Source organism: Pristis pectinata, chromosome 10 (genome assembly GCF_009764475.1).
Source record: "Pristis pectinata isolate sPriPec2 chromosome 10, sPriPec2.1.pri, whole genome shotgun sequence".
Taxonomy (NCBI): Eukaryota; Metazoa; Chordata; class Chondrichthyes; order Rhinopristiformes; family Pristidae; genus Pristis; species Pristis pectinata.
The window spans coordinates 51,592,839-51,616,321 of record NC_067414.1 but is presented as its reverse complement, the minus strand read 5'-3'; the positions used below and the strand labels follow the sequence as shown (position 1 = coordinate 51,616,321).

Sequence of the window (23,483 nt, the reverse complement as noted above, 5' to 3'; positions counted from 1 at the left end):
CTCACCAGTCTATAGTTGCCAGGATTATCCCTATTTCCTTTCTTGAATAACAGAACATTATCTACTCGCGAGTCATCTGGGACCTTGCCTGTGGCTAGAAGGACACAAAGATCTTGGTCAAGGCCCCAGAAATCTCATCTCTTGCCTCTCTCAATAACCTGGGGTGTATCTCATCAGGCCCTGGGGACTTATCCACCTTTATGTTCTTTAAGACACCCAACACTACCTCGTTATCTCAAAATGCCCTAGCATATTAGCATGCTCCACACTGATCTCATTATCCTCCACATCCTTCTCTTTGAGAAATAACGATGCAAAATACTCATTTAGGACCTTACCCACATCTTCCACCCCCAAGCACATTTTCCCTCCTTTATCCTTGAATGGTCCTACCCTCTCCCTAGTTATCCCCTTATTCTTGATGTTTGTATAGAATGCCTTGGGATTCTCTTTAATCCTACTTGCCAAAGGCTTTTCATGGCACCTCCTGGCTCTCCTAATTCCTCTCTTGAGTTCTTTTCTAGTTTCTTTATAATCTTCAAGGGCTCCATTTTATTTTAGCTTCCTAAACTTTACATATGTTTCCTTTCTCTTCTTGACCAAATTCACCACCTCTTTCTACATCTAAGGTTCCCTTACCTTGCCATCTTGTCCTTCCTTCTCACCGGAACTAACCTGTCCTGTATTTGAAATATAGGCAAATGGGATTAACTTAGAAAGGTATCTTGGTTGGCATGGACGAATTAGGCTGAAAGGTCTGTTTTTGTGCTGTATACCTCTATGAACCTATGAATATCTTTGACAGGCAGCCACTGGAGTATAAGCGCAACTTGTTTACATTCTTGCACAGTGGAATAAAAGATATGCCACTTAAAGAGTGCAATGGTGAGCAGCCAGCTGACCCAGCTTTAAAGCATCAAAGGGGTTTTGGATTGCATGACTACAGATCTCTGAAGGTACAGGACAGCAAGGTAAAGTGGTTAAGAAGGTACATGGGATACTTGCCATTACTGGCTCAAGATAGAATAAAGTGCAGGGAGATTAGCTAGAACAGTATAAAAAGATACTAAAGCAACAGTTAGAATACTAGTAACAGCTCTGGTCACTATGCTGCAGGAAGAATGTGCTGGCACTAAATAACATTAAGAGGGAAGTTACAAGGATATTGCAAAAGGCTGGAGATCTATAGGTATGAGGAAGAACCATCTAAGGTGGGAAGATTTTCTTTGGAAAGATATAAAATATAAGAGGCCTAGACAGGGTTAACTGGAAAAATTTATTTCTCTTAGCTGGGTAGAAAACAACAAGGGGCATATATTTTAGTTAATCAATAGAAGGATTAGTGAGAATTTAGTAAACGTTTTTCTCTCAACAAGTGGTGGAGGTCTGGAAATCTTGCCTGAAAGAGTGATAAATGCAGAAACCCTCACCACAATTAAAAATGACCTGGCTAAAGACAAGGCAATGCACCAGGCGTTGGGAAGTGGCATTCACCTAAACAGTCTGTTTTGGTTAGCATTGACATGATGGGGGTGAATGGCCTCTTTCTGTGCTATATATTTTACTAATTCTATAGACTATTTATATGTATTAATTAGCTCCTTTTATAACAACAATATACAAAGATTGTGCTTCTGATATCTTCAAGGATCTTCTGGGCCAAGATTTTTTCCTGACAATCTTCATGGACTCACATGCATAAATACTCAGATCTGTGTACTAGGAACGTGCTGGTTTCCAGGCTGCTCAGTGCAAAGGAAGTTGCAACAGTCACCCTTCCTTTGAGGAAAGATATTCTTTCATTCTGACATGCTTTTAATGCAGTGGACTTCATACAGAACTGATCCCTTCCACAGATTCTGGTGGGAGAGTGCTTTAGTTTATCTTCAGAGGAGAAAACTAGGAAAATAAGTAAGTGTTCTGCATCCTGCAATAAGTATTTTATCAAAAGTTGTGCCTTGATGGATTTCCATTTATTTATAAAAGCAAAAGAAAAACAGAAAATACTGAAAGAGGGAATTTCAAGGAAAATATTTAATCTCTCCCCATTATTCAAAGTATCCACAACATCAATCTCAGTCATTTTTGTGCTTTCATTTCTGAAGTCACACACAGTACAGAAATTTGACAGAAAGTCATTGTGGCTTAAATGAAAAACTTACCGTGACAATTGTGTAGTGATTGGGAAATGTTTTAGTGGGGTACATGGCCCTCAGATACTTGGAATGCGTCCCACAGGTTCCTGGAATAATTACATCAAGTTTTGTTGTATTTTTAAGCAGTCAGATAAAATTTCACATCACTTCATTTGTCATTACGTGAACTGATCTTGCTCTAGTTTGAGTGACAGGACACGAAGTCAACATTGCATTGCATAAACTTTAGCCTGGGATATTTTCATTGCAATTGTCACGTAACTCCAGTCATCATACAACTTCAACCCAGTGCAATTAGAAACAGCCGTGAAATCTAGTGGAAAATATTGATAATACACGAAAATGTAAAGAGATTAACCTCGTTGGGAATGTGGATATGTCCTCTCTCTGGCCAGAATTTGAGGCATACAGGACAGAAACTAAGCAGAACTTCCAAGCCAAACTTCAATAGCCTCCCACAAACCCTTCCCCTATCTTAGTGGGAAAAAAAACACTCCTCCCTTAATCCGATTCTCAGAACATCTTGCTCATAGTCTTTTGTTAATTGGAATTAACTGAAATGTCTTTACAGAGAATGCCATTTTGTTTGTTTCTGATACTAACAAGAGCAACACTGTGTATTTGGCATGTTATTGTAAGGGAGAAAAAAGAATGAACAGTTAAGGTAAAAGAGACTGAATCTCAGGGAAATCTGTTGACTAAAGATGGGGTTTCAGCTTTAGAGGTGGAAAAGGAGTATCTAAGTCTTGGCTCTGGTGGAGTTTATAGAGGCTTGTAGATAGGAACCTTGTAACAACATCCATGAAATGCACTTTGGGGACACCTGCTGGATATAATCTGTTGCAATGTAATGTAATGGTTCCAAATTGCTCCAAATCTGTATTCTCAAAAATTTATCATTTTAGTTTTACAATTTTACTACAGAAGTAGTTAGAATCTCAATCTGTACTCCAAAAATAACATTTAACTGCAAATTTTATTGTACACTTCAAGTATGCTTGTAGGACTGTGCTACGTTTGAATATATGTATTTTCAGACTTTAATAAGACTAAATTGTAAGGAAAATTAAATGGATCCAAAATTACCATATGGCATTGGTTACATAACATATTTCCATGTCGATAAGGATATTAATCCATCTATTTATTGCATTTGTTAAAAATGACAGAAAGGGGAGTTTTGTAACTTTGAATACTACTATTGCACAGACCTTTTAATCCATCTGATTTTGGGTGCAAAAACATATGGCAGGATGGATGCTTTCAACTTGTAGCTAGTTCCAATTACTTACTGAGTTTCTCAATAACTGGGAGGAAGACGTCCCATGTCTTTAGATATCCAGCTCTGAATCCATCTAATGAAATTAGTATCAATGGTGGATGGGAAAATCTGAAATCCAAGGCAATGTTATTTTACTTATTGCTATCATGAATTCACATCAATGTAGTATATGTATCACAAATCCAACTTATTTTTTCAAACATATCCTTTCATTTTGTGTTTCAATTTTCTGAAGAAGAGTCTCCGATCTGAAACGTTAACTTTGTTTCTCTTTCCTTAGAAGCTGCCTGGCTTGCTGAGTGTTTCCAGCATTCAAGTCAATAACCTTTCATCAGACCTTGAAAAATTTAGTAAGGTGAAGGCAAAGATGGGATAGGGGGAGAAACAAATAGGAAGGACTTTGATAAGGTGCAAGGCAGTAGGAATTAAATGTCTGGTATACAGGAGGAGTTATATGGCTAAAGTTATGATGTCAAAAGGGTGATAATGTAACAAACAAGAATCAAATGGACCTTTTATCTGAAAGGTCAGGCAGAGCCTCAGTTTAAAATTTCATCTAAAAGACAGTGCAGCCCAACCTCAGAACTACACCGAAATCTCAAAGTAGATCTTGTATTCAAGACTCTGAAGTAGAACTTGAACCAAGTAAATTCTGATTCAATGAGAAGGGTGTTACCAACTGAGCCTCAGCAAACAGAAGCCACGGACAACCAATCGAAAATATTTCCTCTCACATTGCTTAAACACTAATCCCCCCTCCCCACTCCCCACCTCCACCCGCAATTCTGGTTAGAACTCAAGATGAACCATTGTGTTACTGGTACCACCAAGTTTTGTTTAAATGAAGGATAAGCTGGCAGAATCACCAGCAGAAGTTTCCTATAGACAGTTCCTAACTGGAATCAGGCTTTTACTAACCTAAATTACAACATCTAGTAAAATAATTTTATACACATTAGAAATGTACACTTTTCTAGTGAATTCATATTAATTTTTTTTGATATTATCTGTCCTTTTTCTATTTCTGTGCAGTTGCCTTTTCTTGTTCTGGCTAAAACACGAGCTACTGAGCTGACATATTATAGATTGTCCAATTATAGATTTCCTTACCCTGCAGGACATTCAGGAGTTTTGATTTCTTCACACTGATCTTCCAGCCAGGATGTTTCCCCTACAAAAAAAGTAAAAGGACTGAAATTAATTTTGAAATTTTGAGTTCTCACTAAGATAAAACTTCACATTTTCATTAAGCCAAATACAGTTCATTCTGTGCTCATTAGAACATAAGAAGAAGCTACAGCCCTTCAGTCCCTCATGTCTGCTCCACCACTCAACAAGATCACAACCGATCTTTTACCTCCAATACCACTGTCCTGCACTAAACCCATTTGTCTTGTTTCCCTTAATATTTTAATCTCTGCCTTTAATGTACTCAGCAACTAAACCTTCATAGCCCTCTTGGTTGCAGAATTCTGTGTGAAAAATGTTCATCTCATCTCAGTCCCGAATGGATCCCCCTTATTTTAACTATTGGGTCCAGATACCCGAGTCAGGAGAAATATCAACCCTGCAATTACCCTGTAAAGCCTGCTAAGATGTTTGTGTATTTCAGAACTGCAGTTATTAAACTTACAGTGAACCGGAATCCTGTGCCTAAGTACATAAAAATGATATTTCAATTTCCATCATAAGTAACCTTAAACCACAGGACTGGTCAGCCTCTGCCATTCACTTAATGAGGTTTAATCATAGAATGTACTATGATAGTTTGCTGTGAATGTAACTATGTGGAGCCACTTATCAATGGATTTCCACAGGATCATTACCCTTCGCATTCTATGCTTTTGATCTGGATTGAATCTGCTTGAGAGCATGATTTGCAGTTAACATAAATTCCTGTACACTGATGAGAAAACATTACAACCTGATCTAGATATTTTGCGAGTATGGGCCCAAATTTCATGGAAGATGTTTGTTTCGATGCATGCAGTTTTTAGCATGTACGGTAGGATGTGGCTAAGGTTTAGTTAGTGCACATCTGCTCAGTTCAGAATTAATGCCTGTTGCCCAACATAATATTGTTCGGATTACAGTACAGAAGTCTATAAAGTTGCACAGTTAGTTGCAAAAAATTTTACAAAATCATATAGAGTATTGGGGTGCATGCTAGGATGACCCAGTTTAAAACCAGAAGAATATTCTTGTACAAGCTTAGGTTAGGCCTTATCTAAAATACGACGTCTAGAAATTGTGCATAGAAATTTCTTCTCTGAGGGTAGTGAATCTCTGGAATCTCCGCTTCCGAGGGTGGTGGAGGCCAGATTATTAGATATATTTAAGATGGAGAAAGATAAATATTTGAAAGATCAAGGATTCGAGGTTTATGGGGAACTGGCACAGAAGAGGAGTTGAGGTCAGCATAGATTAGCCACGATCACATTGAATGGTGGGGGAGGCTTGAGGGGCATGGTGCCTACTCCTGCTTATGTTTTCCTGTGCCCTTGTTTTCTAGTCCCCTCCCATGCCCAAGGGCATGTTCAGAGGAGTTCTAGATTAATACCATGTATAAAATACTCCCACAACAGGTTCAAAGAGCTGAGTATTTTTAATCTAGAGCAATATTAGGTTAAGAATTAAAAAACATTCATGAGCATTACAGAAGATTAGACATGCCAGATATATTTTCTTTTCAGAGATGATCATTAACTTTTGGAACACAATATTGGTTCATGTAATTCTACGGATTAATGGCAAAAAGATGCAGAAGAGAGCCGGACAAGGTACTGAATTTTATTGAAGTCTCTGCGTGCTTTAGATATGAAGAATGTTGTGTCTGATACCTCTTGGTCACTGTCAAAGCCTTCAAGTCATTTATGATCAACTTTAGGGATCAGAAGGGAAATTGAAATTTATCCACAAATTCACCCAAAGATTTTATTCCAAATCTGCCACATTGTGGGTAGGGTATTCTGTATCCGAATTATATATTCTGTTTTCTGAATTATATAAACACACTGTTACATTCCATTTGTCTCTTTTGTTCCTTTGTACGTATTCCCTCCAGCCTGACCCTTGAACACTTAATTATTTTTACAGATGCCCAGCCTGCCTGATAAGACGACTCTGTTCTTGGTATATGAACACAAGGAAAGTTCCCGTTCAAAGACCAGATGCTTTATACTTTTATTTGACCACTCCCTATTACTCAAAGTATCTGCAACACTGATTTAAGTTTTTGAAAACAACGTGGAGTCCAGAGGCTAACTAGCTTGTTATTATATCTACATCATAGTTCTTGTGTTTTTATTTCCAAAGTAGTACATTGATCTGAAGTTTGATAGAAAGTAAGGAGTGTTCTTATTCACAGACAATACTAAAGTCGTCAGAAGTAACAAAATTTAGAGACTTAGAGAAGAGTTAGTATTGGCACAATGTTGGACTGAATTGTCTCCCATAGAATTTCCAGATGCATTATTCTATATTTCCATTGAATTACAATGGTTAAGTGAAATTATTTTTCTTAAACAAATCAAAGTATATCCTAAACAATTGTTTAGATACTTTCACATAGAAGAATTGGAACAATCAGCATTTAAGGATGTCTTAAAAATCCAGTGTCCCATTTTATTCTTTTTGTTTAAATGCAAGGGTTGATGCAACTGAATGGCTCCATTTTGAGGGGCATTTAAGGGTAAATTAAATTACTGTGGGTCCAGGTCACATATAGCTCCAGTCATACAAAAACATCTGATTTTCTTGGGGAACAGGGTTCAATTGGACCAGTCCATTGCATGGGAGGTGCCCAGATATCACAGGATAGCAGAGTGTCCCTACCACCGACCACCACCCCACCATGCCCCCACCCCACACCCAATCATTTTCCCTCAAATCCATGGCATTCTTTTATGCTGCTGTTCTGTGCCTGCCGTGGAGAGAGTTCCTTAAGAGCTTACTTTCTTCACAGTGGTGAGTCCAGCATATCAGGCCATCAAACTAGGCACTAGTACTTCACACAGCACCTTTTTAATGCACCAAAAATGGTGTACTGCAAATTGCAGGCATTACAAATTCAAATCGTTAACCAAATGTAATGTACAAATTGTTACCTCAGCTTGGTGAATTGTGTAAGAAATTAGTAAATCAAAGTTACCTTTCTGTTCAGCCGGAGCTGACTGATGTTTCAAACCCAATCCTAGTCCAAGTCCAAGAGATACAACAATTAAGCAGACAACCAGCACCTGCAAAGCAAATGTTGTCACCTCATTAGCTCAACAAGATTACTCAAGGTAATACTGTATAAATGAAAAATGATAATAACCCATAACATCTCTTATCACAGAACATTGCAATCTTTGGTTCAAAGATAAAAATGTTATATCTTTGAAAATATTCTTCAAAGTAATCGTGCAAAAATATAATATTTTAAATAGGTATGAGTCACTTATAATCCTAAATCATTACACAATGCAATGTGTTTTGACAGAGAGTGTGCAACACTATATTGAGACTATATTTATGACTACGATTACTCCATGACTCCACGTTGTGCTAAGGTTGACAGCAGACATACAGATCATAATTTTTACAGTATTTTTGCAATATAAAAAATGTATTCACAATTCTAATTTTGTTGCAATTACATTGACGGATTAAAAATGAAATACCCTGGTCAAGAAAGGCCTTGTGGCAATTTCAACCTGATTGTATTTGGATCAGACTCTGAAGATTACACTGAGTAGTGCCTGACCAAAACACATCTCCTTCACATCAAAATGGTGGGTAGGAAAATTATTTACATATTTCTGTAGGAAATGCACTGCCTGCCATAAATTGACAGGGCAAACTAAAGGTGCAAAAAACAAACTGCTGGAAGAATTCAATGGATTAAGCAGCATCTGTGGAGGCAAAGGAATGGTCAACATTTTGGGTTGAGGCCTTGAATCAGGACTGAGAATGTAGAGGGAAGATAGCCAGAATACCCAGATAGCCAGATTATGGAGTAAATGGTTTTGTGGCTAAATTTGCAGATGACACCAAGATAGGTGGAGGATTAGGGAGTACTGAAGAAATATGAAGGTTGCAGAAAGACTTAGCTACAATACAATAATAATAATTCAATACAATAATACTAAGCAAGCTTGTCACCAAACTCCGAGACCTAGGACTCAACACCTCCCTCTGTAACTGGATCCTTGACTTTCTAACAAACAGACCGCAATCAGTGAGGATAGGCAGCAATTCCTCCAGCACGATTATTCTCAACACTGGTGCACCTCAAGGCTGCGTCCTCAGCCCTCTACTCTACTCCTTATACACTCATGACTGTGTGGCCAGATTCTGCTCGAACTCCATCTACAAGTTTGCAGATGATACCACTGTTGCAGGCCGTATCTCAAACAGTGATGAGTCGGAGTACAGGAAGGAGATAGAGAGCTTAGTGGAATGGTGTCATGACAACAACCTTTCCCTCAATGTCAACAAAACTAAAGAGCTGGTCATTGACTTCAGGAAAGGGGGCGGTGTACATGCACCTGTCTACATCAATGGTGCTGAGGTCGAGAGGGTCGACAGCTTCAAGTTCCTGGGAGTGAACATCACCAACAACCTGTCCTGGACAAACCATGTGGATGCCATGGCCAAGAAGGCTCACTAGCGCCTCTACTTCCTCAGGAGGCTAAAGAAATTTGGTTTGTCCCCTTTGACTCTCATCAACTTTTACCGATGCACCATGGGAAGCATCTTACCAGGATGTATCATGGCTTGGTATGGCAACTGCTCTGCCCAAGACCGCAAGAAGCTGCAGAGAGTTGTGGACACAGCCCAGCGCATTACGGACACCAGTCTCCTCTCCTTGGACTCTGTCTTTACCTCTCGTTGTCTTGGTGTAGCAGCCAGCATAATCAAAGACCCCACCCACCCGGGACATTCTCTCTTCTCTCCTCTTCCATCAGGTAGAAGATACAGGAGCCTGAGGGCAGGTACCACCAGACTTAAGGACAGCTTCTACCCCACTGTGATAAGACTATTGAACAGTTCCCTTATACAATGAGATAGCCTATGACCTATGACCTCATGACCTCACAATCTACCTTGTTGTGACCTTGCACCTTATTGCACTGCACTTTCTCTGTAGCTGTGACACTTTACTCTGTACTGTTATTGTTTTTTTTTACCCGTATTACATCAACGTGCTCTGTACTAACTTAATGTAACTGCACTGTAAGATCGGTTTGTAAGACAAGTTTTTCACTGTACCTCGGTACAAGTGACAATAATAAACCAATACCAATACCAGATAGTTTAGGAGAATGGGCAAAAAAATGGCAGTTGAGATTCAATGTTGAGAAATGTGCCGTTGTACAATTTGAAAAAAGAAACAAACGGGCAGATTATTATCTAGATGGGGAGAAAATTCCAAGTACAGAAGCACAAAGGGACTTGGAGGTACTCGTGCAGGATACCCTAAAGGTTAACCACCAGGTCGGATTGGCAGTAAAGAAAGCAAATGCTACGTTAGCATTCATTTCGAGAGGTATAAAGTATAAAAGTAAGGAAGTGTTGATGAGGCTCTATGGGGCACTGGTGAGGCCTCATTTGGAGTACTGTGCCCAGTTTTGGGCCCCGTATCTTAGGAAGGATGTACTGATGTTGGAGAGGGTTCAGAAAAGACTTACGAGGATGATTCCCAGAATGAAAGGGCTTACTTATGATGAGCATTTGTCGGCTCTTGGACTGTATTCACTGGAGTACAGAAGAATGAGAGGGAACCTCATAGAAACATTTAGAATGTTGAAAGGACTGGACAGAGTAGATGTGGTTAAGCTGTTCCCCCTGGTGGGTGAGTCCAGGACTAGAGGGCACAATCTTAGAATTAGAGGGTACAGGTTTAAAACAGAAATGAGGAGAAATTTCTTTAGCCAGAGGGTAGTGAAATTATGGAATTCTTGCCATGTACAGCTGTGGAGGCCCGATCATTGGGGGCATTTAAGGAGGAGATAGATAGGTATCTAATTAGTCAAGGTATCAAGGGATATGGGGATGAGGCCGGAAATTGAGGCTAGATAGGAATAGTATTAGTTTAGCTCATGGAGCAGACTCGATGGGCCGAATGGCCTACTTCTGCTCCTTTGTCTTGTGATCTTGTGAATAAAGAAATGAGAGGGAGGGGTGAGAAAGGGGATGGGAAGTGATAGGTGGAACCAGGTGAGTCAGGATATGATGAGCAGATAGAGCTAGGTGGAGAAGGGGCAGAAGGGATTTTTGAGAAAGAGGCTGGTGGGCAATAGGTGGAAACTGATAAGGAAAAAAGAAACAATTGGGCAGATGGAAGAAGGAAAAGGAAAGGTAGGCCAAGGGAGAAGAAACCAAGGTGGATAGATCTGTGGGTGATGGACAGATGGAACCAGGTGGGGGTGGGTAATGAATCTAGGTTATGGGGGTGGGAGGGAATGGAAAAGATGAACAAAAGGAGAGAGAACTTAGCTGTAAAAGTAGGAGTGGGAAAGGAGCACGAGGGTGTGACCTTTCCCAATGCCTAATGAAACATTTAGTCATTTACATATGCCAATAAGGAACCCAACATCCCCACTGCAACTTCTGTTTGCCCTGAGGCATTCAGCATCAAATAATAAAGGTTATTTCCCAAAATCACTGCCACTCACAACCCAGCCTCAATGCACGTCCCAAGCCCTTCAGCAATATTCCTAACACCTGTGATCTTCATACCTGATCTATGACCACACTCTAATCCCCAATAAGAGGTACCACTAACACCAGCAGGCTTCTAACCCAATCTGCCATCAAACTCTGCGCAGGTACTTCATGACACATTCACTCATCCAAAGTTCACACATTTACCTGGAACTTGGAGCACTCAGTACAGCAACATCAGGGCTATGATGGGACTCAAATCCAAAATACATTTTTTTTTAAATCAGACCACCAGCTGTAAGTACTGTGTTAGTGGCGAACATCCCATTCTTTTTGCTGCAGTTGCATGTTAGCTTTCTGAAGTGTGTGCAAGGACACACAGGACCTTCCGAACATCAACATCTCCCAATCTCTCACCATTTAAAAATAGGCAGCGTTTCTGTTTTTTTTCCTATCAAAGTGAATAACCTTTCATTTTTCCACTTTGTACTCCATCTGCCATGTTGTTGTCCACTCACTTAGCTTGTATATATACCCTTGAAGCCTGTTTGCATCCTCAACACTACACACACTCCCAGTCAGTTTTGTCTCATCAACAAACCAAGAAATATTATACTTGTTCCCTTCACAATCATTGATATAGATTACCAATTATTGGGGTCCAAGTACCAATCCCTGTACTGCCCCACGAGAGAGTCTACCAATCTGATGAGACCCACTGATAACAAGCCTTTGTTTTCCATCTGTTAACTGACTCTTAATCTATGCTAATATATTACCCCATTTAATACGCTCTCATCTTGCTCGGCATCCTCCTGTGCAGGACCCTTAGCAAAAGCCTGGATATCCAATTACACTGGTTCCCTTTATCTACTCTACTAGCTTCATTCTCAAAGAACTCTAGTAGATTAGTGAAACATAAATTCTTTTATAAATCCATATTGACTCTGCTTAATCATATTATCTCTGTCGAAATATCTTCACATCACATCCTTCATAATATATTCCAGCATTTTCCCTACTATCAATGACAGACTAATAGGTTAGTAGTTACCTGTTTCCTCACACGTTTCGATAAGATTTTCTCTCATTCTCATTGAGTTCTGTTTGAACTCTGCAATCTTTCCAAGTAAGACAACCAAAATTGCATGCAGTACTCCAGGTTTAGTCTGACCAAAACCTGTACAATTGTTGCAAGATTTCCTCCTTTTATACTCCATTCCCCTCCTCTCATATTAAATTTTAGCATTCTACTAACCTTCCTGATTACTCTCTGTACCTGCAGGCTAAGTTTCTGTGTTTCACGTACAAGGACACCCAGATCCCTCTATACAGTGGCATTCTGTACTCTCCTTCATGAAAACAATATTCTGCTTTTCTATCAATGAAGATAGCCTCACATATCACCACATTCCTATGCAGACTCCATGTGTCCTCTTTAGAACCTGTGTTCCAACCTATCTTTGAATTGTCAGCAAATATGACGGCACTACAAGCTGTCCTCATCTAAACAATTAATATATAGTTCGTAAATAGCTTTGGCCCAATACTGATCCCTGTGGCACCTAAGCACAAAGGTATAAAGATATTTTTGACGCTATCTGTTCTCATCATCAGTGTCCTACTTGACCGTGGCTGTCATTTTTATCCTATATTCTCTTGATCACAAGGACAACTACTGCTCAAGTTCTCAGCTATGCTTTTGCTTCCTCAAATCTAGCCTCAACTACTCCAATGCAATGCCTGGCCAATCTACGATTCACTCAGTTCCCACATAAAACCAAAAGTCCACTGTTTAAAACCTATACCTCTGGCCATTCCATCAACTACTCCTGTACCTGTCAGTCAACGTGGCTACTCGTCTCTTAAATGCCTGAAATTTAAAACTGTCGTACTTGTACTCCCAGCATCACTGCTCCCTATCTCTTAATTAGCATGCAGTTAGGAGCAGGAGTGGGCCATTCATCCCTCAAGCCTGTTTCACCATTTAATAAGGTAATGGCTGATAGTCTGTAACCTCAACTCATCATAACGATCTAGTCGCAGTAACCTTTCACCCCCTTGCTTATCAAGAATCTATCCACCTTCGCCTTAAAAATATTCAAACTTTGTTCCCACTGTCCTTAGAAGAGTTCCATAAACTCATGGCCATCTGAGAGAAGAAAAATCACCAAATCTCTGCCTTAAATTGGCATCCCCTTATTTTTAAACAGTGAACTCTAGTTTTAAAATCTCCCACAAAAGGAAATATTCTCTCCACATCCACCTCTCAAGAACCTTTAGGATCTTGTTTCAATCAAATCCACTCTCACTCTTCTGAACTCCAGCAGATACAAGCCTAGGCTGACCAACCTTTCCACATAAGACATTCTGCCTATTTCAGCTACAAGTCTAATGAACATTCTTTGAACTGCTTGTTATGCATTAACATCCTATCTTAGGTAAGGAGATCAATACTGTTCACTGTACTCCAGGTGTGATCTCAACAAACCCCTATATAACTGAAGCAGAACCTCTATATTTTTGTATTCAATTCCCCTGGCAGTGAATGCTTTCCTAATTATCTGCTGTACCTGCAAAGTAGTCTTTTGTATATTATATATCAGGACAACTAGATTCCTCATGATCTCTAAACTCTGCAATCTCTCGAGATAATATGTTTCTTATGTTTCCTATGAAAATGGAAAATTTCACTGTTCCATTCGTAGATCTTTACCAACTATTGTAACTTATTTATATTTATTTTGTAGCCTCCTTATGTCACCTTTTCAAATTACTTTCCTACCTATCTTTGGGCCATCAGTAAATTTCACAACTGTACCTTCAGTGCCTTCATCCAAATACTTTATAATAATTGTAAAAAGTTGAGGCCCACCACTAATTCCTGCAGTAACTTGTTTGTTACATCTTGCCAATGAGAAAAAGATCCATTTATGCCCACTCTGTTTCCTATCAGACAGCCAAACCCCTATCCACACCACATGATACTTCTTCAAAAAGCTTCAATAAATTGTTCAAACGTGATTTCTCCTTCTGATTACATTGATTTTTTTTCCTAAATGCTCTGTTATAATGTCCTTAATAAAGACTTCTAACATTTTTTCTTTGGCTTGTGGTTTCCTGTTTTCTCTCTTCCCCTTCAGCTGGACCTACAACTCTGAAAATCCTGTATTTTTATGATGCTGGACTCTTTTGCATTTTCCCTCACTTTTTGCCTTATACATAGTGATTTTATCTTCAGCCCTTGAGGGCTTGCCTGTCCAATTGAATTCCCTCTGTACACCTCATTTCCTCATTTAACACCATCCATCAAATCAATCACTTTTGCCAAATTTTTATCCACAATTTCTAGTGTCTATTTCTTTGGTTGAAATCCTTTTGTGAGGCACCCTGGAACATTTATCTTTGTTGAATGCAACTTGCTGCAAGGGAATGTTCCTGCATGCTCATTTTCCTTTTGTACACTTACTTAAGAGTGCATGAAGCTAAATATTTTAATCCTGGCCCCACCTGAATAGAATAACAACCCAACTTAAGGATGGTGTCAGACAAATTTAAGTGAATATCACCACTGGCCACCAAGATTCAGCAAAACATGAGACTGACACCAAAATATAATCACATATGACTAAATTCACATAAATGTCAATATGTCAGATTTTTTGGATGAACTGCTGGTGTTTATACGATGTCCTAACTCCAGTACTCAATGCCCCATCCATTGAAGGCAAGCATGCCATACGCTTCTTCACCACCTTGTCTACCTGTGTTGCCATTTTCATGGAACTATGTACTTGTACCCCTGGGTCTCACTGTTTAACAACACTCCCCAGGGTGCTGCCATTCACTATGTATGTCCTGGCCTGGTTTAACTTCCCAAAATGCATCACTTCACACTTGTTTGAGTTTGTTACACCTGCAGACCTAGCTTGCCATTTTAAATAAATTAATTCCTGGCAGTTTGGCTCAACAGGACAGCCCAAAGATAGGTACTGGTAGGGGGTGAAAGGGTAGAGATAATTGTGGGGGTGGAGCAAAAATAACTATGTCTAATAAGATACACAATCTTGCAATTGTACTATGGCCTGTTCTTTTTTTTGTTATTCTGCTTGATGTAAGTTCATTCATTCTTATATGAAAACAAATGCGAAGAGTTCTTGATTGATGTTTAATGATACTATAGTGATAAGGATTTTCTTTATTTATTCACAGGATGTGAATATAACTGGCAAGGCCAGCAATTATTGCTCATGCCTTATGGCCTCCTAAACTGAATCATAAGGACATTTCAGAGCACAATTGACAACCAACCGCAATGGTGGGCCTAGAGTCATTCATAGGTCAACAGGGTTAAGATGGCAGATTTCCTTCCACAAAGGGTACTAGTGTACCAGATGTATTCTTATGACAATCTGATAGTTACATTGTTACCAATACTATTCTAGTATCAAAAACAAGAGGGCATAGGTTTAAGGTGAAAGGAAGAAATTTTAAAGGGGATTTGAGGGAAATGTTTTTTTTGCACAGAGAGAGGTCAATATCTGGAACTCGTTGCAAAAGAGATGGTGGACGCAGATACAATCACTACATTTAAAAGACATTTAGACAGGCACTTAGTTAAGCAAAGCATAGAAGAATATGGACCGAGTACAGGCAAATGGGATCAGAATAGATGGGCAAAAAGGTCGGCAAGGATGTGGTGGACCAAAGAGTCTGTTTCGGTGCTGTACAACACCGTGACTCATTTATTTTTTAAGTTTGGATTTTATCTAATTATTTGAATTTAAATCCTCCAGCTACCATGATAACCTTCAAACTCATTTGTCCATTTCAATAGTCCAGATTTCTGATATGTTCTGACATCAGTCCAGTAACTGAACCACTATGCTATTGTTCTCTATTAATCTCTCACTATTTTCACTGTGTGATGATGGACTGAATGGGGCTGATCTTAAGCCAACAGTTCCATAGAGAACTGCAAAGTACTGCAGTGCACATCAGATTATTCCTGACTTCCATGCCAATGCATACAACCTAAAAGTCAGAACCTGTAAAGGACGCTCTTCTTAGACAGCAGATTACAGGCAACTTGTTGACTCCTAGCCAACTGGCGCCACAGAGTGTCCATTGTGTTTGGATTGGCCAGAATTAGTACTTGTGAAAAGACTCTTGGCTTCTCTACCAAGAAGAACTAGGTCTGGTTTAACAAGTAAATTGCTGGAGGAACTCAGTGGGTCAGGCAGTGTGTGTGGAGGGAAATAGTCAGCATTTTGGGTCGAGACCCTTCATCCGGATTAAGATAGAGGGGAGATGGCCACTATAAAGAGGTGAGGGGAAGTAGTGGAGCTAGAGCTAGCAAATGATTGGTGAATCCAGGTGAAGAAGGGTGACAGGCAAATTGAGGAGGGAAAACTGAAAATAGCATCTGAGGCTGGGGGGGTGATAGGTGGAGGCAACAAAGGGCAGAAGATCAGGGAATTTGATAGGAAAGGAAGGTGGAGCATAGAACATGTAAGGCAGGTGGGGTGGACAGATGGGAACAGTAGAGGGAGGGGGCCCAGTGAGAGGAGTGTGTGGGTGTGGGGCATATGGAGTGGGTGGAGGAGGAGAAATAAGGGGAAAGAAACAGGGTAATGGGGTACTAGGGTGGATGTAGGAGGAACTGGGTAGGTCAGGGGGAGAGGGAAAAGGGACAGAGGTGGCGCAGTTTACCTGAAATTGGAGAAATCAATGTTCATGCCATCGGGTTGTAAACTACCCAGGTGGAATATGAGATTTGATTTGATGAGAATGCCCAGGGGATCCAAAGCTCATTAAGTGTAAACATAAGATGTTCCTGGATTGGAAGCTTTATTACGTGCCAAGGAAAAAGGAACAGTTCCACAGGCACCTCAAGTCTGAGGTCTAGTGGAAAAATCACATCCTAAAGAATAAATGATGGTTGGGGAGAGTTCAAGAGCTCAAACAACTCAGTGACAAACATTACATGTATGGGTTCTTCAGCGCTGTCAAGGTCATCTATGGCTCAGACATCCAAAGACACACCCTACTGAGAGCCAAGAATGGAGGTGAACTTATGAAGGACAAAGATATAGTCAGTGCTCACGGGTAGGGACATTTCAAAGATCTTCTCAACTGTGACTGTTTCCTTGATCCAAATTCCCTTAACTCTGTCCCACAGGAGCCCATTTGGTCCAGCTTTGCTACCACTCCAGACAAATTATATGCCAAAAAGGCCAAGTGCCAAATAAAACAAGGCCTCGGGAATGCAGGGTATTCCTCTTGAAGTTCTAAAGCTCAGTGGTGAGGAACTCAGTGAACAGGACCTCAAACCCGGCACCAAACCAGGTCCGCTGGAGAGTAATGCCATCCTACATGCTTTCGAGTCTACCCACAACAGGCACCTCAAGGCACTGGATACCACAAATGCTCTGCAAAATCTTCCAAATCCTCTGGAATCAATACCAACATGCACAAAATCTATAGCTGCCATACTTTTCAGTTTAAATAAACTTGTTTTCTGGTTTCATGTCGATGGTTGATGTTCTTATCTTTAAATACTGACCAGGTCATGTTCATACCAGTGTAAAGATTACCCCCTATGCATATAAAAGTCTAAAAGGCATGACTTCTAACATGTATTGTCTACAAGTTTGTTGTGTATCTTTTTTTTAAGAAAAATTGTGCTTCATTCATGGCAAGTAATAACTCCATCTTAACCTTTAATCAGATAAATAAATCATTGATAACATAATATAATAAAGGTCTTGTATTCCTGCACTGGAGCAAAACCCTAGATTATTGAGCTCAAGTCTCTAGAGTTGATTTGAACTTGCAACCTTCTGAATCAGAAGCAACTGAGTCACAGCTGAAATAAAGAACCACATTGGCCTTTATCACAGACATAAAATAACAGCAATGGAAACATTTCCACACGGATTAAAAATTATTCTGTAGCCTATCTAATCACTAATATGAAGATAAATCTTCTTCAGTCAATTGCCATATATTAATAAGTAACATTTGTTAGTTACTTTGTAAAATGTTTGAATGCAGTGATTTGAGAAGATATTCAAGATGGTGAGGGTATGTGACCAATGCCATTATGAAGCTATTCCACTAGGAAATGAGTAGAAAGTCAGCAAAATGTATGGTATAAAGTCAATTTTATCGGTTATTAGAGATGCCACATTCTGATTAAGCATAGTTTAAACAACTTAAATGAACTTAAGATAAGTTGGCCAAATTCAATTTCAAAACAAAAGGTAACACAATCTGTTATCCAGTACATGGAAATCAAAAAAAAAATTCAGATGCTGAAAATCCAAAGGGTCCTTGATCTGAAATGCAAACTCTGTTTCTCTTTCCATAGATGCTTCCCAAACCACTGAGCGTTTCCACAATTTTTGGTTTACAAATCTTTTACCTGTTGTTTATCCCACTGAAAAGATGATTTTTATGAAAAAAATTATTATAGTCACATGAAAAATCTTTCAGAATCACCAAATTTATTCATAGTTTGATCACTGTTCTGTACTGGTAGATCCAAATGTACTTTAAAAGTACTAATGTTAAAACACTACTAAAACCATTTAAAGTAAGCAAAGAGATTCCTTAGATAATCAAATTACTTACCACACATAATATTTTGTATATTATAAGCTCGTTACATTTCAATCGTACTTCTGTCATTTCTGGGTATTTTTCTCAGACACAAACACAAGTCGTCAAAGCTGGTTAAAAAATTGCTGTTCTCCCTCTCTCCAAAGCTCACTAATAATTCCTTATTCCTTCGCACTCTGCTAATCTGTTGATTCACGTGTCCTCATCCACTATGCAGGCTGAGATTAATGTCCCTATTATTATATACGGTTGTTTCAATTTATTATATATGGTAATAAATCCTAACTGTGAGTTGTAAACTAATCAACTAACTTGCTGAAATGAAATTATTAAGTGATTACAAAGTGATTTTTCATTTTCTATAAAATAAATGGTTTTATGAACTTTGGATAACTTCTTACCGAGTATGAAATATGCCTGATTTCACGCTTGAAATTTCATATCATGTGAATTTCCCATTACCAAGCTGCTTTGTCACACCTATGCAGCTTCAATGGCATAAATCTTGGAAGCTGCTCCATAAAATAGATTAATAAAATATGCTGCTACTGCACTAAAAGAGTCCACGTCAGCAAACATTATAAATCTTGGGTGACTACAGATTAATGTCCATTTTACTCTGAACCACCCATAATTAAAAGTATGTTTTCAACTGATGTCAGCAGTCCGGGTCATTGGTACAAGGGGAGACTTGAAATGTTCTTCCACGGAGTTAGAATTAATAATAAGATAGCTCCAGCAAAGTTGGAAAATTATTCTTTATTTTAAAAATTGCACTGTCTCCCATCTTATGAAAGCAAAATATATTTGCAAATTCTAATAAGTGGTTTATGGCATCTTTGGATATCCTCCCACTTTTGAGCATGAATGGAATTGAAAAATGGGGGATATCAAGCAAGCTGCTATTGTGATTGCCCATTTTACACCATGACCAAAAAATCAAAAATTCCCCACAATGAATGTCCTGACCAATCCCAACAATGTAGAAACAATGTAGGTCCAGATATTATAGCAACCCGTTTACACAATGAGTGTTTTAGCTGGAAAGGATATAGGGAGCCGAATGTTCACACACCATATGATAATAGCATCTGTCTGTGGCCTCCTGCAGTGATTTAACAAGGCTCCCTGTAAGTCTGAGGAGTAGTATCCCATCATCCATGTGGCCATGCTGAAGCATTCTGGACTCAGAGTCATACAGCATTAAAACAGGTCCTTTGGCCCACAATGTCTATGCCAACCATCAAGTACCTATGTATTCTAATCCCATTGACTCAATATCGAATTTAGCTTACTTTCTTTATATCAGAACTGGCCAATTCAGCTGTAAATCAACCATATGTGATAATGGCTCAGTTTTTCTCTCTCTACTAGCACAGTCAAGTCAAGTTTATTGTCATATGCACAAGTAGGGTGAGATGCAGGTACAATGATAAACTTGCTTGCAGCAACATCACAGGCACATAGAGTCAAGCAACACACAGAACATAAGTTACACAAGAAAAAGACTGGGCAAAGCAAGACATTAGTGCAAAAGAAAAATGAAACCAGAGACAAGTCCATGGTAGTGCATGAGGTAGACCTAGTGTTCCGTTGCTGAGGTAGGATTAGGGTTGTGCAGGTCTGTTCAAGAACCTGGTGGTTGTAGTAAAGTAGCTGTTTCTGAACCTGTTCTGAACCTGGTGGCATAAGACTTCAGGCTTCTGTACCTCCTGCTCAACAGTAGCAGCGAGAAGAGGGCATGGCCCAGATAGAGAGAAACCTTGATGATAGATGCCACCTTCTTGAGGCAGTGCCTTCTGTAGGTGCTGTCACTGGCGGGGAGGACTGTGCCCGTGATGGACCGGGCTGTGTCCATTGCTCTCTGCAGCCTCTTGCATTCCTGTGCATTGCAATTGCCATACTAGCCCATGATGCAACAAGTCAGGATATTTTCAACAGTGTATCTGTAGAGGTTTGTTAGAGTACTTGCTGTCATGCCAAATCTCCTTAAGCTTCTCGGAAGGTAGAGGTGCTGGCGTGCCTTCTTCGTGATTGCATCCATGTGCTGGGCCCAGGATAGATCATCAGAGATGTTAATGTCTAGGAATATGAAGCTGTTATCTCCCTCCACCTCTGACAGCATGAACTGCTGAGCTCTGCACTTCACAGGTTTTACATGTCCTTTTGTTTGTATTCTCTCCCCATTGCTCGAACTAATCTCATTATCCTATCAATCAGATTTCATCAAAAATTTATCACCAAGGCAATCCTAGCTTCACCGCATCAGAGATAATGAAAATCAAATAAACTACAGATGCTGCGAATCTGAAGTAAAAACAGAAAACACTGAAAAAACTCAGTAAGTCAGGTAGCATCTGTGGAAAGAGAAACAGGGTTAACATTTTGGGTTGAAGACTTTTTGTCAGAACTGGGAAGGAGAGAAAACAAGTTAGCATCAAGCTGCAGGGAGGGTGGGGGAGGGATGGACAAAGGTGATGTCTCTGATAGAATGGGGCCAGGGTTGCCCTGGAAATAAGATCTCAATGAAGTCATCGCTCGATGGGGGGCAGTTAGGGAGGAAGTGGATGGTCGTTTGTTCATTAAAGTTGAAATTCTGTTCGTCTTTTCACAGATGCCATGTGACCTGCTAAGTGTTTCGAGCATTTTCTATTTCTAATTGAGATGCTTCCTTTGCCCTATTCATCCCTCCCGCACCATCTCTGCAATTTTTGATAAACTTGTTTTCTAACTTTTCTGGTTTTAACAAAGTCTGTTGATGGGAAATGTTAATTCTGTTCTTTCCATGGACCCTGGCTGATCTCCTGAATGTTTCTGGCATCTTCAGCTCTTGCTTCGGCATCTACAGATTTTCAATTTCCATTAATCTACAACTATTATGTTTCCCTATCAATGGTCAAAGAGTAATCAATACAACCTACTTTTAAAATTATAAACACATCCTTGATCTCCTATCTTGTTTCTCAAAACAACTTTCATAAAGAGGAAACACCCATGCATATTAGCACGTACGTTATTTTAGTAGCTGTTTGGAGTTGTGATTCATGGGTCATCAGTGAACTGTACATAATAAAAGATGCACTTCTGATCATAGGGTACATGGAAGAATGATCAGGGACTCTGCGCCTGACAGAATAGCACACAAAGTTAAGAGGCTGCAATGGGACTTTGGGCAACCACACTCTCAACACGAAATGGTTCTCACTAATCATTAAAAAACAATCGAAGCATTTTTGTCTTGCATGTTCCACGTAGCCTAATAGGCTAAGGATTTTTGGCAATTCCAGGACCCAACAATGAACTATTTTATGGATTAAAAAAAACTGAAGATCTTAAATAAGGGTGAAGGAAGAAGAGAAAAAATCACACTGAAAGCAACACACAAGAGATTAACCAGCAATGTTTCAGTCCATGTGTACTTGAGGAAGAATTCTCTAATACATTCAAAGTCCTACAAAAGTGCCTGAACAGGCATAAAGGATGCAAACACCACACATATTGGGTGTCTAGCCTAGTACGTCTTTGGGCATGCTATGTTGGTGCTGGAAGCGTGGTGACACTTGCAGGCTGCCCTCAGAAAGCTCTACGCAAAAGATGCATTTTGTGTTGTTTCGATGTACATGTGATTAATAAAGATATCTTAATAACAGTTTCTTGTTGGGACATAAGTAATTAGAAGCAAAAAAACAAACTGCTGGAGGAACTCAGTGGGTCAGGCAGCATCTCTGGAGGGAAATGGACAGCCTGTGTTTCACTTTGAGACCCTTTATCTAGATTCATGAAGGATCTTGACCCAAAATGTTGATTGTCCATTTCCTCTACAGATGCTTTCTGTGGTCTCACTGGTACCCTATAGAAATATAACAACACGTCCCTTTTTTTTAAACTCCAAACCTCTTGGAATAACTTTTTGTGACTTTTGCACAAGAACTCCTAAAAGTCTCTGTAATTTTCTCATCTGTACTGTTTCTCCAGTTAGATAACAGGCTGCCTTTAGGTTCTTCTTAGTGAAGTGCATGACCTCACACTTTCCCACATTAAACTCCATTTGTCAAGTTTTCATCCACTTATTCAAACTATCTATATCCAGTTGCGGAGTCTAAATATCTCCATTGCAACTTGCCCTCTGACATATTTTCATGTCATCAGCAAACTCAGATACTTTGCACTCTGCCTACTTCTTCAGGTCATTCATATAAATCAAAAATAATTGAGGGGGCAAGAACTGATCTTTGGGGTATTCCACTAGTTATATCATTGCAGCCTAAAAAAGACCTGTTTATTCCAACTCTGAGTTAATATGATAATCTATTTTTGATCCATATTCACAGATTTCTGCGAATACTATGAGCTTTTATCTTCTGCGCCAGCCTTTACTATGGCACCTTGTCAAATGCCTTTTGGAAATCCAAATACACTAAACCTACAAGTTCCCCTCTATTGACTCTACTTGTTACATCCTTGAAGAACTCCAGCAAATTTGTCAAACATGATTTACCTTTCATAAAGCTACATTCACTTGGTTTGATCACATTTAAGTTTCTCTAAAGACCAGCTATGATATTATTAAGCTTTTGTAAAAGACAGTTATTGCTGTACCTAAGGTACACGAATTTCAATTTACACAGAAAATTAAATGTAAGTTCATCGACTCACACCACAGAAACAGGACCCACTGAGTCCATGCCGACCACTAATTCTACACTAATCCCATTTTATTCTCCTGACATTCGCATTAACTCTTCCTATATCCTATCACTCACCTAGGAGCA

The 23,483-nt window shown here is 39.4% G+C and overlaps 1 protein-coding gene across 1 annotated transcript in view; it reads right to left on the bottom strand.

Annotated features, from left to right (window-relative positions):
* The window catches only part of LOC127575212 (ectonucleotide pyrophosphatase/phosphodiesterase family member 3-like), an 80,966-nt gene that overhangs the window by 53,445 nt on the left and 4,038 nt on the right, over positions 1-23,483 (bottom strand). Inside the window, exons 2-4 of the mRNA XM_052024917.1 lie at positions 4,549-4,609; positions 3,449-3,546; positions 2,163-2,242 (exon numbers count right to left, since the gene is read on the bottom strand). Coding sequence (XP_051880877.1) covers positions 2,163-2,242; positions 3,449-3,546; positions 4,549-4,609 — 239 coding nt within the window. The remainder of the gene's footprint in view (positions 1-2,162; positions 2,243-3,448; positions 3,547-4,548; positions 4,610-23,483) is intronic.